The 13,366-nt window shown below is 41.0% G+C and overlaps 1 protein-coding gene across 1 annotated transcript; it reads right to left on the reverse strand.

Moving 5' to 3' along the window:
• Window positions 1–5,455: 5,455 nt before the first annotated feature.
• On the reverse strand, window positions 5,456–9,420 carry LOC311139202 (acid sphingomyelinase-like phosphodiesterase 3b). The gene is made up of 8 exons (XM_084174099.1): window positions 9,354–9,420; window positions 8,976–9,189; window positions 8,686–8,783; window positions 8,411–8,554; window positions 7,757–7,926; window positions 7,146–7,326; window positions 6,724–6,857; window positions 5,456–6,277 (listed from the first exon to the last, which is right to left on the reverse strand). Exons 1-8 carry the CDS (start codon window positions 9,412–9,414, stop codon window positions 5,915–5,917), a joined length of 1,365 nt encoding a protein of 454 aa, XP_084030225.1. The 5' UTR covers window positions 9,415–9,420; the 3' UTR covers window positions 5,456–5,914.
• Between the last annotated feature and the right edge of the window lie 3,946 nt (window positions 9,421–13,366).

Raw genomic sequence — 13,366 nt, forward strand, 5'->3', positions numbered from 1 at the left:
AATTGTGTGAGAACAGTTTTGATGGCCTCTATTAAAAAGAGGAGGATCCCATCTGGGTTTTTTATAGGCCTACTATATTTATCATCTTTCCTCATATTAAGCACATTGTTTTGCTTTACAACAGGAGTAAAGCATATCTGGATGGCATGAAAATGAACCACGGGAAAAGTGTCCTCCATTCGCTATTTAAGTGCATAGATGACTTATTTTCTTCTCCCATGCCCCTGTTACGAGACAGGTGCATGGTAATGGTCCATTCTATACTGAACAAAAATATAATCGTAACATGCAACAATGTCAATGATTTTACTGAGTTACAGTTCATATAAGGAAATTATAGAGATATTTTATGTATCATTAAGGCAAATGTAGGGAGAGGTCAAAGGTAAAGTATAATAAACATGTTTGATATTTTATAATCCAGATGCATGCTTAAATAAGGAATATAGCCAATGCAGTATATAACTGTGTTTTAAATGAATGTATGTGCTCTTTCACAAAAGCTCTCAACCTAGAACCTATATACTTATTATGGACACAGTATGCTTTACATTAGTTATCTTCTTGTTATTAGTAGTTGTTTATATTCTTTTTTAAGAAAGGGCATGAGCCACGCAACCAATAGAATGGTAGAAGGAGAGGCTTCATATAGAAAAAGCATTCATGACCTTTTGGAGTGGACATTGTGTGACAGCTGGACGTTGAAAGAGAAGGGTGGTGCAGAACTAAAATAAGTTAGGAATTTGCCATAAGGGGTAACTGTATATGCCATGTAAGCATGTTTGTGCATTTGTGTGTGTATAAAAGGGAGCGCTAAGCCAAAGAGAGACATGGAACATCTTGGCTTTTGTTCTTAGATAATAAAGGTCTACTTTTTGGATTCACAAGCTCCAGTTTCTTGAGAGATATTTTTGAGTTGACTACTTTTGAGTCAAATATTTCTACCACAAAATCGGTCAATTGAAATAAATTCATTAGGCCTTAATCTATGGATTTCACATGACTGGGCATGGGTGGGCCTGGGCTGGCGTGGTTACATGAGTTTTTCCCCACAAAAGGGCTTTGTTACAGACAGAAATACTCCTCAGTTTCATCAGCTGTCCAGGTGGCTGGTCTCATACGATCCCGCAGATGAAGAAGCCGGAAGTGGAGGTCCTGGGTTGGCGTGGTCTGCGGTTGTGAGGCGGGTTGGACATACTGCCAGATTCTCTAAATCGACATTGGAGGCGGCTTACGGTAGAGAAATGAACATTAAATTCTCTAGCAACAGCTCTGGTGGACATTCCTGCAGTCAGCATTCCAATTGCACGCTCCCTCAAAACTTGAGACATCTGTGGCATTGTGTTGTGTGACAAAACTGCACATTTTAGAGTGGCCTTTTATTGTCCCCAGCACAAGGTGAACCAAGGTGATTCATGCTGTTGAATCAGTTTATTGATATGCCACACCTGTCAGGTGAATGGATTATCTTGGCAAAGGAGAAATGCTCACTAACAGGGAAGTAAACAAATGTGTGCACAACATTTGAGAGAAATAAGCTTTTAATGCGTATGGGACATTTCTGGGATCTTTTATTTCAGCTCATGAGACATGGGACCAACACTTTGCATGTTGCGTTTATATTTTTGTTCAGTGTAAATCAAAACTATTTTAACACATTATTTAGTATATGTAAAGACAACATTAAATTAAGAATAGTCTGATGGGTGACAATATAAGTCTATCACTTGTGAATGATGTATTATAAATTGTGAATGATGCCCAGTGTGTGCAGTAAGGCAAGAAACAGCACATGCCTTTTTTTTTTTTACTTTCTCAAATCATAGTCGCACACCTCATGTAGCCTAGCCCATAGGCCTATGTTTTGAAAAGGTTTGTATCACAACTAAAGTGGCCAAATAACTTAATATGAAGCACATTAATTTGCTTTACAACCAGTGTAGAGCCTAACTGGCATACATAAAAATGCACCTTTATACAGTGGGGAAAAAAAGTATTTAGTCAGCCACCAATTGTGCAAGTTCTCCCACTTAAAAAGATGAGAGGCCTGTAATTTTCATCATAGGTACACGTCAACTATGACAGACAAAAATTGAGAAAAAAAATCCAGAAAATCACATTGTAGGATTTTTAATGAATTAATTTGCAAATTATGGTGGAAAATAAGTATTTGGTCACCTACAAACAAGCAAGATTTCTGGCTCTCACAGACCTGTAACTTCTTATTTAAGAGGCTCCTCTGTCCTCCACTCGTTACCTGTATTAATGGCACCTGTTTGAACTTGTTATCAGTATAAAAGACACCTGTCCACAACCTCAAACAGTCACACTCCAAACTCCACTATGGCCAAGACCAAAGAGCTGTCAAAGGACACCAGAAACAAAATTGTAGACCTGCACCAGGCTGGGAAGACTGAATCTGCAATAGGTAAGCAGCTTGGTTTGAAGAAATCAACTGTGGGAGCAATTATTAGGAAATGGAAGACATACAAGACCACTGATAATCTCCCTCGATCTGGGGCTCCACGCAAGATCTCACCCTGTGGGGTCAAAATGATCACAAGAACGGTGAGCAAAAATCCCAGAACCACACGGGGGGACCTAGTATATGACCTGCAGAGAGCTGGGACCAAAGTAACAAAGCCTACCATCAGTAACACACTACGCCGCCAGGGACTCAAATCCTGCAGTGCCAGACGTGTCCCCCTGCTTAAGCCAGTACATGTCCAGGCCCGTCTGAAGTTTGCTAGAGTGCATTTGGATGATCCAGAAGAGGATTGGGAGAATGTCATATGGTCAGATGAAACCAAAATATAACTTTTTGGTAAAAACTCAACTCGTCGTGTTTGGAGGACAAAGAATGATGAGTTGCATCCAAAGAACACCATACGTACTGTGAAGCATGGGGGTGGAAACATCATGCTTTGGGGCTGTTTTTCTGCAAAGGGACCAGGACGACTGATCCGTGTAAAGGAAAGAATGAATGGGGCCATGTATCGTGAGATTTTGAGTGAAAACCTCCTTCCATCAGCAAGGGCATTGAAGATGAAATGTGGCTGGGTCTTTCAGCATGACAATGATCCCAAACACACCGCCAGGGCAATGAAGGAGTGGCTTCGTAAGAAGCATTTCAAGGTCCTGGAGTGGCCTAGCCAGTCTCCAGATCTCAACCCCATAGAAAATCTTTGGAGGGAGTTGAAAGTCCGTGTTGCCCAGCGACAGCCCCAAAACATCACTGCTCTAGAGGAGATCTGCATGGAGGAATGGGCCAAAATACCAGCAACAGTGTGTGAAAACCTTGTGAAGACTTACAGAAAACGTTTGACCTGTGTCATTGCCAACAAAGGGTATATAACAAAGTATTGAGAAACTTTTGTTATTGACCAAATACTTATTTTCCACCATAATTTGCAAATAAATTCATAAAAAATCCTACAATGTGATTTTCTGGAATTTTTTCCCTCATTTTGTCTGTCATAGTTGACGTGTACCTATGATGAAAATTACAGGCCTCTCTCATCTTTTTAAGTGGGAGAACTTGCACAATTGGTGGCTGACTAAATACTTTTTTCCCCCACTGTAATAAAGCATTACATGCATAATCACATTTTTGAGAACAGTGTTTTCCCGCTAATTGATTGCATTTTGGAACATTTGCGCTTATAGCCTACTGCCGTGTGCGCATTGCTGCGCTTATAATGTGAAGAAATAGCCTAATAGTTGATCAACATTTTAAGCTAAACGTTCTGATCTGTTGCATCAGCCTCATTGCGTAAAAAAAGTAATATGTGAGTGGTTGTATTAATTTGGGATCTATCACATCCCACAACTGTCCCAGAGTAGGCTATGTTTGGAATATTTATTTATTGCACAAAAGGACAAGTTGACCAATAGAATAGGTCAACTTTTGTACTATGGGGGATAGTAGATTGACATAGACTAGTGCTTTTGCTGTTCGTTAGACCTACTCATCTTGTTGGCTGATGAAAAGTAGGATAAATGTGGACAGAATTCGATGAGGGACACTTGTAGCCTACTTCTTAGCTGAGATGCATGTGAGAAGGACCCGATCATGTTACGGGCATTGGCTAATAAGAATTGAGATATCTGAGAGAGCCATGTGAGTGAGAAGTGCTTCGGAGTACTGCAGCCGGGAGAAGGGAATTATAATTATTATATTCAGCCCAAGGGCACAACGGCTACTTTGGCCGCAAAAGGCATGGATTTTTTAGGTGGCATTATGGCCACACAAGGGGGATGCCGCCGGGAAATTTGAGGGCTGGTGAGAATATTATCAAGTGCTTGTCAAATTGTGAATGAGAGACTGATGAAGTGTGTGCAGCCTGCACAATAAACAAATCAGATAATAATAAACACATTTTTTCAAATCATCATTAGAGTCGCATCATGCAGCCTTAGAATGTATTAAAAATCAAAACATATAGCCCAACGTTTGTAACACAACTAAAGTTGCATAAATAACTAAATTAAGCATATAGGAGGACCTGTTTATTTGTTAACCGCTCAACACAGAATAGCAACATGTGCGCACTTCCTTGGAAAGCTTTTGGAGAAAATATCCTTTCTATTTTATTCAGCTATGTTCAATTGTATTCTTCGTACTGTGAAAAAATAAAACATAATGCCACAGAATTTTAAGCAAATCTTGTCTGCTAAATGAACTAGTGTAGCCCACAGCGATATGGCATTGCCATATCAGGGCCAACCATAAGGACAAAATAGACTACATTTTCTTCATATCATGTTTCTTTAGACCTGTCTAAAATAAATAATGGATTTATTGTAATGATGTAGGCTATACTAAATGGATTTATTATACTTTTTTAAATGTAGATGTTCCAAAGGTCTGCATCAGTGGCTTGTAGGTGTCATGTCTACTCCTGCTCCCTTCCTCTGGCGCTCGACGTCTCCGGTCTACTAGCCACCGGTCCTGGCAACCCACATTGCGCACACCTGGCAACCATCATTTCGCACACCTGCTCCCCATCGTTAAGCACACCTGGACTTCATTACCACCCTGATTACTCTCCCTTCATATAGCCCTCAGTAAGCCTCAGTCATCAGGCAGTGTTGTTTTCTCTCACGTTCAGTACACGGCTCATGTTTGTTATTTTGTATCGTTTCATTATTAAACTCACCTTCTGCACCTGCTTCCTGACTCCCTGCGTATACGTTACAGTAGGCTATGAGTGGAAGCCAGGAGATGCTAAACCCGTTTATGTTCATTCATGGTCAATTATCGTGAGACTGCAACTTTTATGTTAATTAACGGTCAATTACCATGAGATGGCAGTTATTTGCTTGACAATCACCTGCGGACAAAATTTCATGACCGCCACAGCCCTAGGTTCAACTCGATCTTCAAAATATTATAAATTGATTTATTAAAATAGGGACTATATGGAAATTGAAATGAAAACATTGCTCATTCTTGCTACAGTCTACCACAAAGAATGGGCCTCGCTAGAGTATCAAAATGATTTTCAGGTGGTAGAAATGTTACTTTACACCAATTAACATGAGTTAAAATAAGTCACAAAAAGAGTTTTGAAATCAAAGGTCGTGGATCTTCTTATTAAACCATTTTTTTCTAAATGTTCATAGCATTACTTTAACAAGCATGGCACATTATTGAAATTGAGATGCACAGACTGGAAAATGCAGCATGCAGTCAATCCGTGAATTCTGATCGCTATACTCAAAAAGAGGCATTCTTGAAAGATCTTATGTTAGAAAAAAGTTAAATGTATCTATTTGATTAAATCATTTAAGGTAAATGTCCTTAATCGCAACATTTGGAAGAAGGACTCCATAGGATGGAGCAGCCTTTCAGTCTTTTCATTGTAGGCAGCCAGTGGTAATGGATCCATGTCTTTGGTGCACATTGAGATCATTAACAGCTGGACCAGACCAGACTGATCACCACAGAGAGAACTGGCAACAAGGCAACACCAGTCGATGACGCCCTCTCTTTCTCCAGACAATGCTCGTACCTCTCAAAGTCTACCTCTCTAGCAGCACACACGTGGTTGACGCGGCAGTCACTGTTGCACTCTGTCAGGTCGTAGTTGACTGAGTTGAACTCGTAGTACTTCTGCAGATAGCAGCGGTTGCTGGCCATGCGCTCTGCGACCTGGTGCATGGAGGCCGGGGAGGCGTCAGGCACACGAAAGCTCTCAGTGAAGCGGTACTCTTTCTCCCAGCGTGCCTGGGCCACGTTGGCATGGGTCAGGTTCAGGTAGTAGGTCACCATGTCCTGTGGGTTGAGAGACAGATTGGAGACAATCACCAGACTCCATCAACCATCTCCCTGACCATTTTCATCTGATCAAGCCATGAACTGACCTTCTCCATTTTGCTTTTGCTTTTGAAGCGCTTAGAGATGTTTTTCTGTTATGAAAAGCGCTATAGAAGTTAAAATACATGATTGTTATTATAATTTTTAAAGCATAACATAGTCCACAAAGCGGGTAGCAGCAGGGTAGCACATCCAGCACAGTTGCTGGAGCCGTGCAGGAAAGAACAATGTGAAAATAAACTATCTGAGCCAGCACAGTATGGTTTGGTTCGGTCCTATAGTGTTAATCAGGCATTAATGGAAGAGGCAGAATGGTAAGATTATGTTTCTGAGCAACCATTAAATTGATAGATTGTTTTGGCTTTTAAGAAGAAAAGAAAATACCTGAGTCCGTCTGCTCTTACTTTGACTAGAAGGGTTTGGGTGTCATATTCAAAGACACGGATCCCAGGGTTGTTGGCTCCGTCTATGACCCCAGGTAAGGTGGTCTTCCAGGGAGTGACCCCAGGGGTCAAGAACATGGCACTGATAGGGGAACCTGGGGAAAGACAATTGGTGAGATACTTTAGATGAGAGGCACAAGTACTATAGGTTGGCAGCACACATAGATTTTTCTCTGCATCCAATGTTTGAACAATCATGTTAAAATGTTGAATTAGCCTGGTCCCAGATCTGTTTGTGCTCTTGCCAACTCCATTGCTATGTTGGCAAAAGATCAGAAACAGACTATGACCCTGGCTAATGTTGAATGTCTTGAGGTGGTGGAACAAAGTTTGACAAAATTGAATGAAAGTGTAGTATGTGTATCCGTTAAATGACACTGTACCTTCCGAGCTGTAGAACATGCGGAAGCTGTCAGTGTGATGATGGCCGAAGAACTGTCCGATAATGAGAGGGTGATGCTTCTGGATCAGCTCTAGGTAGCGTTTGTTGAAGTTCGGTCGAAACCAAGGCTTACTTCGCTTCTTCTCAAAGAACCCTGGTGGAACGTGGCCAATGATGTAAACCTAAGAGCGAAATCGGTGAGGGATTGCGATTAAAGCGTATAAGGATATCCTCAAAGTCCGTATGCAACATCTGCGTTACAAGTCTCAGACAGGGCTACCACTTCATGAGAGCTTGATTCAAATCACCTCCACTACATATGAAGAAAACAGGAGTTTGTTATCTCTATATTTTCTAACAGATGCTTGGCTTTTACTGGTAGAGTTACTAGGCACTTATCTTCTCTTACTATTTCTTGCAACATAGAGAGCGAGGTAAGACTTGTTATAACAAATAACAAGGTTATTTGTTATTTTTTACTTCACTTTTTTTCTTAAAACTGCATTGTTGGTTAAGGGCTTGTAAGTAAGCATTTCACTGTAAGGTATACACCTGTTGTATTCGGCGCATGTGGCAAATAACTTTTGATTTGTTTTGATTTGATTTGAAGACCTTTTCTTTGTTGTTGGCAGCTTCTGTAAGAACTTGGTCTGCCCAGTTGAACTGGCCGGCTGGATCGTCTATTTTTTCTGTGGCCTTGTTCTGGTCGTAGTATAGGTTAGTGTTGAGGACTACAACCCTGTAACCTGGTCGATTCAGCAGCTTCTCTGTATAGTATCCACCTATAAAGAAAAAAGAGGAAAGACAAGACAACTGATTGGACTGGAGTTGACTAATTCCACTCCAGACTCCATTGACTGGTTTCCCAGACACGGATTAACCCTAGTCCTGAACTAAAAAGTTATTTCAATGAATTACGTCAATTGAGCATGCTTTTTAGTCCAGGAGGCTTAATCTGTGTACAGGTGGTATACCCCTACCCACATGCACAAACTGTATTACTTCAACTTCCTCGTACCCCTGCACAATGACTCAGTACTGGTATTCCTTGTATATATATTGTTTTTATTGTTTTTATTGTGTTACTATTTCCTTTTTTTATTCAGCAAATATGTGTCTTATCTTTTAACTCTGCACTGTTGGGAATGGGCTACTAATTAAGCATTTCACTGTAAAGTCTACACCTGTTGTATTCAGGGCATGTGACCAATAAAAATGTTTTTGATTTTACATGACCAAGCCTAGGCAGGATCTGTTGTAGTTTACCTGTACGGAAGGTTGTTTGAGACTCTGGTTTCAACCAGCCCTGCCACAGCTGTGCTGTCTGTTCATAGATGTTGTTCTGGGCTGGGGGTAGCTGGCTCTTCGGGTGGTAGTCATGATTCCCCAGCGCTGAGTACACTTTAGTACCTGAAAGGTAACATGAGCTGATCATATGGCTTTGATGAATATATCCAAAAAGACAACAAAAGGAAAACGAAATATCTTTCAGTTTGGCCCTGAGGGACTTCCCCCTCAAAAGCTTTGGAGGTTAGACACACCTGGAAAAACAAGCTTTATGATGTGTGTGAGGTTGCTGATAATGGAGAGAACCGCCTCTTCTCCCAGATCCTCGTTCGGGACATGCGGCGTGTCATCTCTGTAGGGCAAATGTCAGGTTGTTTTAATGGGCCTCTTTTAGAGAAAGTCAATCACAGGTGTAGAGCTTTATAAACAGTACATGGGAGCAATCCTCAATGTTCTTCAATGGAACATTTTAAGAAGGTAAATGTACAAGTAGTTCAATTTACACACAAAAGGGCTACATAAAATAAATGTGAGTTTGTTGTACCCTGTCCAGACGATGAAATCCGGATCTGGCAGAATGTCTTTCATTGCATACACTGTGGAGTTAATAAGTTCCCATGGCGCGTCGCAGAGGTAGTCTCCAAATTTACCAGCACTGTGCGCAGGCCGTTTTCCACTGGATGCACACACACGATCTGGATTGTCGGTGAGTTTATAGGTTGGGTCCCAGTGAAGATCCGTGATGTGCCAAAAGTTGCCTGGAAAGAGAAGTGCTGATGACACGCAGATAGATCGACTACAGCATTATCGAATGGTTATCTAACAACACATAGCTGCATTGTTTTCTATTATTGATTAGGCTATATTAAATACATTATTTAAATTGTTGCATGTATATTGTTTGGCCATTTTATGCACTCACCTGACAGCCCCAGAACTTTCCCGCATGTGAATAGAAGACAGGACAGGAGGATTGTCCGCATCGCAGCCATAGTGCGCTCTGACTATCAAGGGGAAGGTAGACTCACTGGACAGACGTGCACGCCGTAATCAATGAAGTCATGACTCATGTCCCTAGTTGAATTGCCTAGTCTCTAAAATGAAAGATAAGAAACAGCTGGGTTGAAGTTATACTAATTCATACTAATGTATTTCTATATTCTATTAGGCCTACTAATAGACTGAGGCACATGGTTCAAAATATTTGTCAAAATAGGCTATAAACATTAATTTATAGTGACCTGTAGAAAATACTATTTCTAACACTAATCAACAACTAGATGTAATGTATTATTTTGCAATTTGGTTCCAATAAAATTGAGAGTTTGATGACCCAGAACATGAACACGCCACTTCGATAAAAAGTGACTTTGGTAGCAGGTTAGGACAGCGAGAGGTTCGTGCTGATTGTACGGATATTGTGACAGCCGGTTAAATGGCGTCCCTTGATAGAGCAAAAACAAGATGTATGTCAGGAGAAGTACATTATTATCATAAGGAGACGTATCCTTGGAATACGGAGAAAGAATGGAGGGGAAAAGACAGGTATAGGAGGTTGAAGAGAGAGAGGGAGGAAGAGGGTGAGTTTGAGTCGGTTAAAAATGGCGGGAAAAGGGGAGATGATTTGTTAAAGAAGAACGGTAGAAAGTGTAAACAGAGTGAGCTGTACGCCAGATTGAAGCCAGTAGGATAAATGGAAGTGAATGAGGGCAAAGTATCGGAGGTGGTAGTTGTGGTGAAGTTACCGAATACCAAGGCTTGCACCGATGGTCAGGATAAAGATGAGTCTGTGACAGTAGGAGTGACTTTTGGGAAAAGTGGACCCTTGCCTTTTGGCTGATCCATTTGTGGTTTCAGGGAGGGTGAAAACAGAGTTGGTTGCTGTGGAATCGGTGAAGGTAACCAGAAGTGGTCTTGTGATAATTGTTTGTGTTTCTGCTGGTCAGAGGGAGCAGGCGCTCCGTGTTAAACGAATGGGGACAAGAGATGCAAATTGTTTTGCTCTCAATGAAAGGGCGCCATTGAGAGGAGTGGTTACTGGTGTAGCTGTAAATGTGATAGTTAACCAATTAAAGGGAAAGATCCCCCTGCATTTTTGCGCTGCTTGCACCTGCCCGCCCGACTAGAATCACTACTCTCAGCGGGTCTGACTTAGAATATGTGGACAACTACAAATACCTAGGTGTCTGGTTTGACCGTAAACTCTCCTTCCAGACTCATATTAAGCATCTCCAATCCAAAGTTAAATCTAGAATCGGCTTCCTATTTCGCAACAAAGCCTCCTTCACTCATGCTGCTAAACATGCTGACTATCCTACCGATCCTTGACTTCGGCCATGTCATTTACAAAATAGCTTCCAACACTCTACTCAGCAAATTGGATGTAGTAGTCTATCACAGTGCCATCCGTTTTGTCACCAAAGCCCCATATACTATCCACCATTGTGACCTGTATGCTCTCATTGGCTGGCCCTCACTACATATTCGTCGCCAAACCCACTGGCTCCAGGCCATCTATAAATCACTTCTAGGCAAATCCCCGCCTTATCTTAGATCATTGGTCACCACAGCAACACCCACCCGTAGTATGCGTTCCAGCAGGTATATCTCACTGGTCATCACCAACGCCAACACCTCCTTTGGCGGCCATTCCTTCCAGTTCTCTGCTGCAAATGATTGGAACGAACTGCAAAAATCTCTGAAGCTGGAGACACTAGCTCCCTCACTAACTTTGAGCATCAGTTGTCAGAGCAGTTTACCATCACTGCACCTGTACACAGCCCATCTGTAATTAGCCCACCCAACTACCTCATCCCCATATTGTTATTTACATTGTTATTTATTTTGCTCATTTGCACCCCAGTATCTCTATTTGCACATCATCTTCTGCACATCTATCACTCCAGTGTTAATACTAAATTGTAATTATTTTGCACTATGGCCTATTTTTTGTCTTACCTCCATAACTTACTACATTTGCACACACTGTATATAGATTTTCTATTGTGTTATTGACTGTACGTTTTGTTTATTCCATATGTAACTCTGTGTTGTTGTTGTTTTTATCGCACTGCTTTGCTTTATCTTGGCCAGGTTGCAGTTGTAAATGAGAACTTGCTCTCAACTGGCTTACCTGGTTAAATAAAGGTTAAATAAAAAAATACATGCACATGGCCAATTATGCAAATTAGGTTATTACGTCATTTAGCGACTTTTAGGACAGCCAATAGCTACTTTCCTTACTGAGGAGTTGGCAACACTCCGCTCAACATTTGGTCATGCAGAAACGAGATACCAAATGTGTGGCTGTTTTATGAAAATCTTTGAATGCTTGGCCAAGGACACATTTCTGTTTGGTCTCAGGGAATGTACAACAGTTAGGAAGGGAGACTTTGGAAACCGAATTGAGTGAAGTGACAGCAAATATGTTGAATGAGCAACTAATGAGAATGGAGAGCCTCAAGTTTGATGAATTCACCATATGTCTTCTGTCAAATACGGTTATTTACTTTTGTAGCTCTTCGTCAGAAGCACGCTTTTTGTAAGTAGTTAACTGTCCTCCAAGTTTAGCTGGAATTTAGACTGAAGGGATTTGACGTTGAATATCAGATCTAAACAACGATTTGAGAAATGTTTAACATCACCAGTACTACATCCTTATGATATACAGTACCAGTCAAAAGTTTTGACACACCTACTCATTCAAGGGTTTTTCTTTATTTTTACTATTTTCTACATTGTAGAATAATAGTGAAGACACCAAAACTATGAAATAACACATTTGGAATCATGAAGGAACCAAAAAAGTGTTAAACAAATCAAAATATATTTTATATTTGAGATTCTTCAAAGTAGCCACCATTTGCCTTGAGGACAGCTTTGCACACTCTTGGCATTCTCTCAACCAGCTTCATGAGGTATTCACCTGGAATGCATTTCAGTTAACAGGTGTGCCTTGTTAAAGGTTAATTTGTGGAATTTCTTTCCTTCTTAATGTGTTTGAGCCAATCAGTTGTGTTGTGACAAGGTAGGGGTGAGATACAGAACATAGCCCTATTTGGTAAAAGACCAAGTCCATATTATGGCAAGAATAGCTCAATTAAGCAAAGAGAAACAACAGTCAATCATTACTTTAAGACATGAAGGTCAGTCAATCCGGAAAATTTCAAGAACTTTGAAAGTTTCTTTAAGTGCAGTCGCAAAAACGATCAAGCGCTATCATGAAACTGACTCATGAGGACCGCCACAGGAAAGGAAGACCCAGAGTTACCTCTGCTACAGAGGATAAGTTAATTAGAGTTACCAGCCTCAGAAATTGCAGCCCAAATAAATGCTTCACAGAGTTCAAGTAACATACACATCTCAACATCAACTGTTCAGAGGAGACTGTGTGAATCAGGTCTTCATGGTCAAATTGCTGTAAAGAAACCAATACTAAAGGACACCAATAAGAAGAGACTTGCGTGGGCCAAGAAACACGAGCAATGGACATTTGACCGGTGAAAAAATGTCCTTTGGTCTGATGAGTCCAAATTTGAGATTTTTGGTTCCAACCGCCATGAGACAAAAGCATGGAGGAGGTGTGATGGTGCTTTGCTGGTGACACTGTCTGTGATTTAGTTAGAATTCAAGGCACACTTAACCAGCATGGCTACCACAGCATTCTGCAGCGATACACCATCCCATCTGTATAAGATGAGATGCTCATGACTCCGCTCTAAACAATGGAGATGTTGTTCCAAAGGCATGAAGGCAGGCGACAAGTTTAGTTCCAAAGAGTAATGCCCATGAGTTTGGAATGAGATTTTCGACGAGCAGGTGTCCACATACATCTGGTCATGCAGTGTATCTCTGGGCAAGCTAGTGCATCTAACAATCTCGCATGTTCATTGGTTTAGCTACCAAATGTAGTCAGAATCTCATTGGACAATGGAT

This window comes from Coregonus lavaretus, assembly GCF_964263955.1.
Source record: "Coregonus lavaretus genome assembly, chromosome: 13".
In the NCBI taxonomy this organism is placed as follows: Eukaryota; Metazoa; Chordata; class Actinopteri; order Salmoniformes; family Salmonidae; genus Coregonus; species Coregonus lavaretus.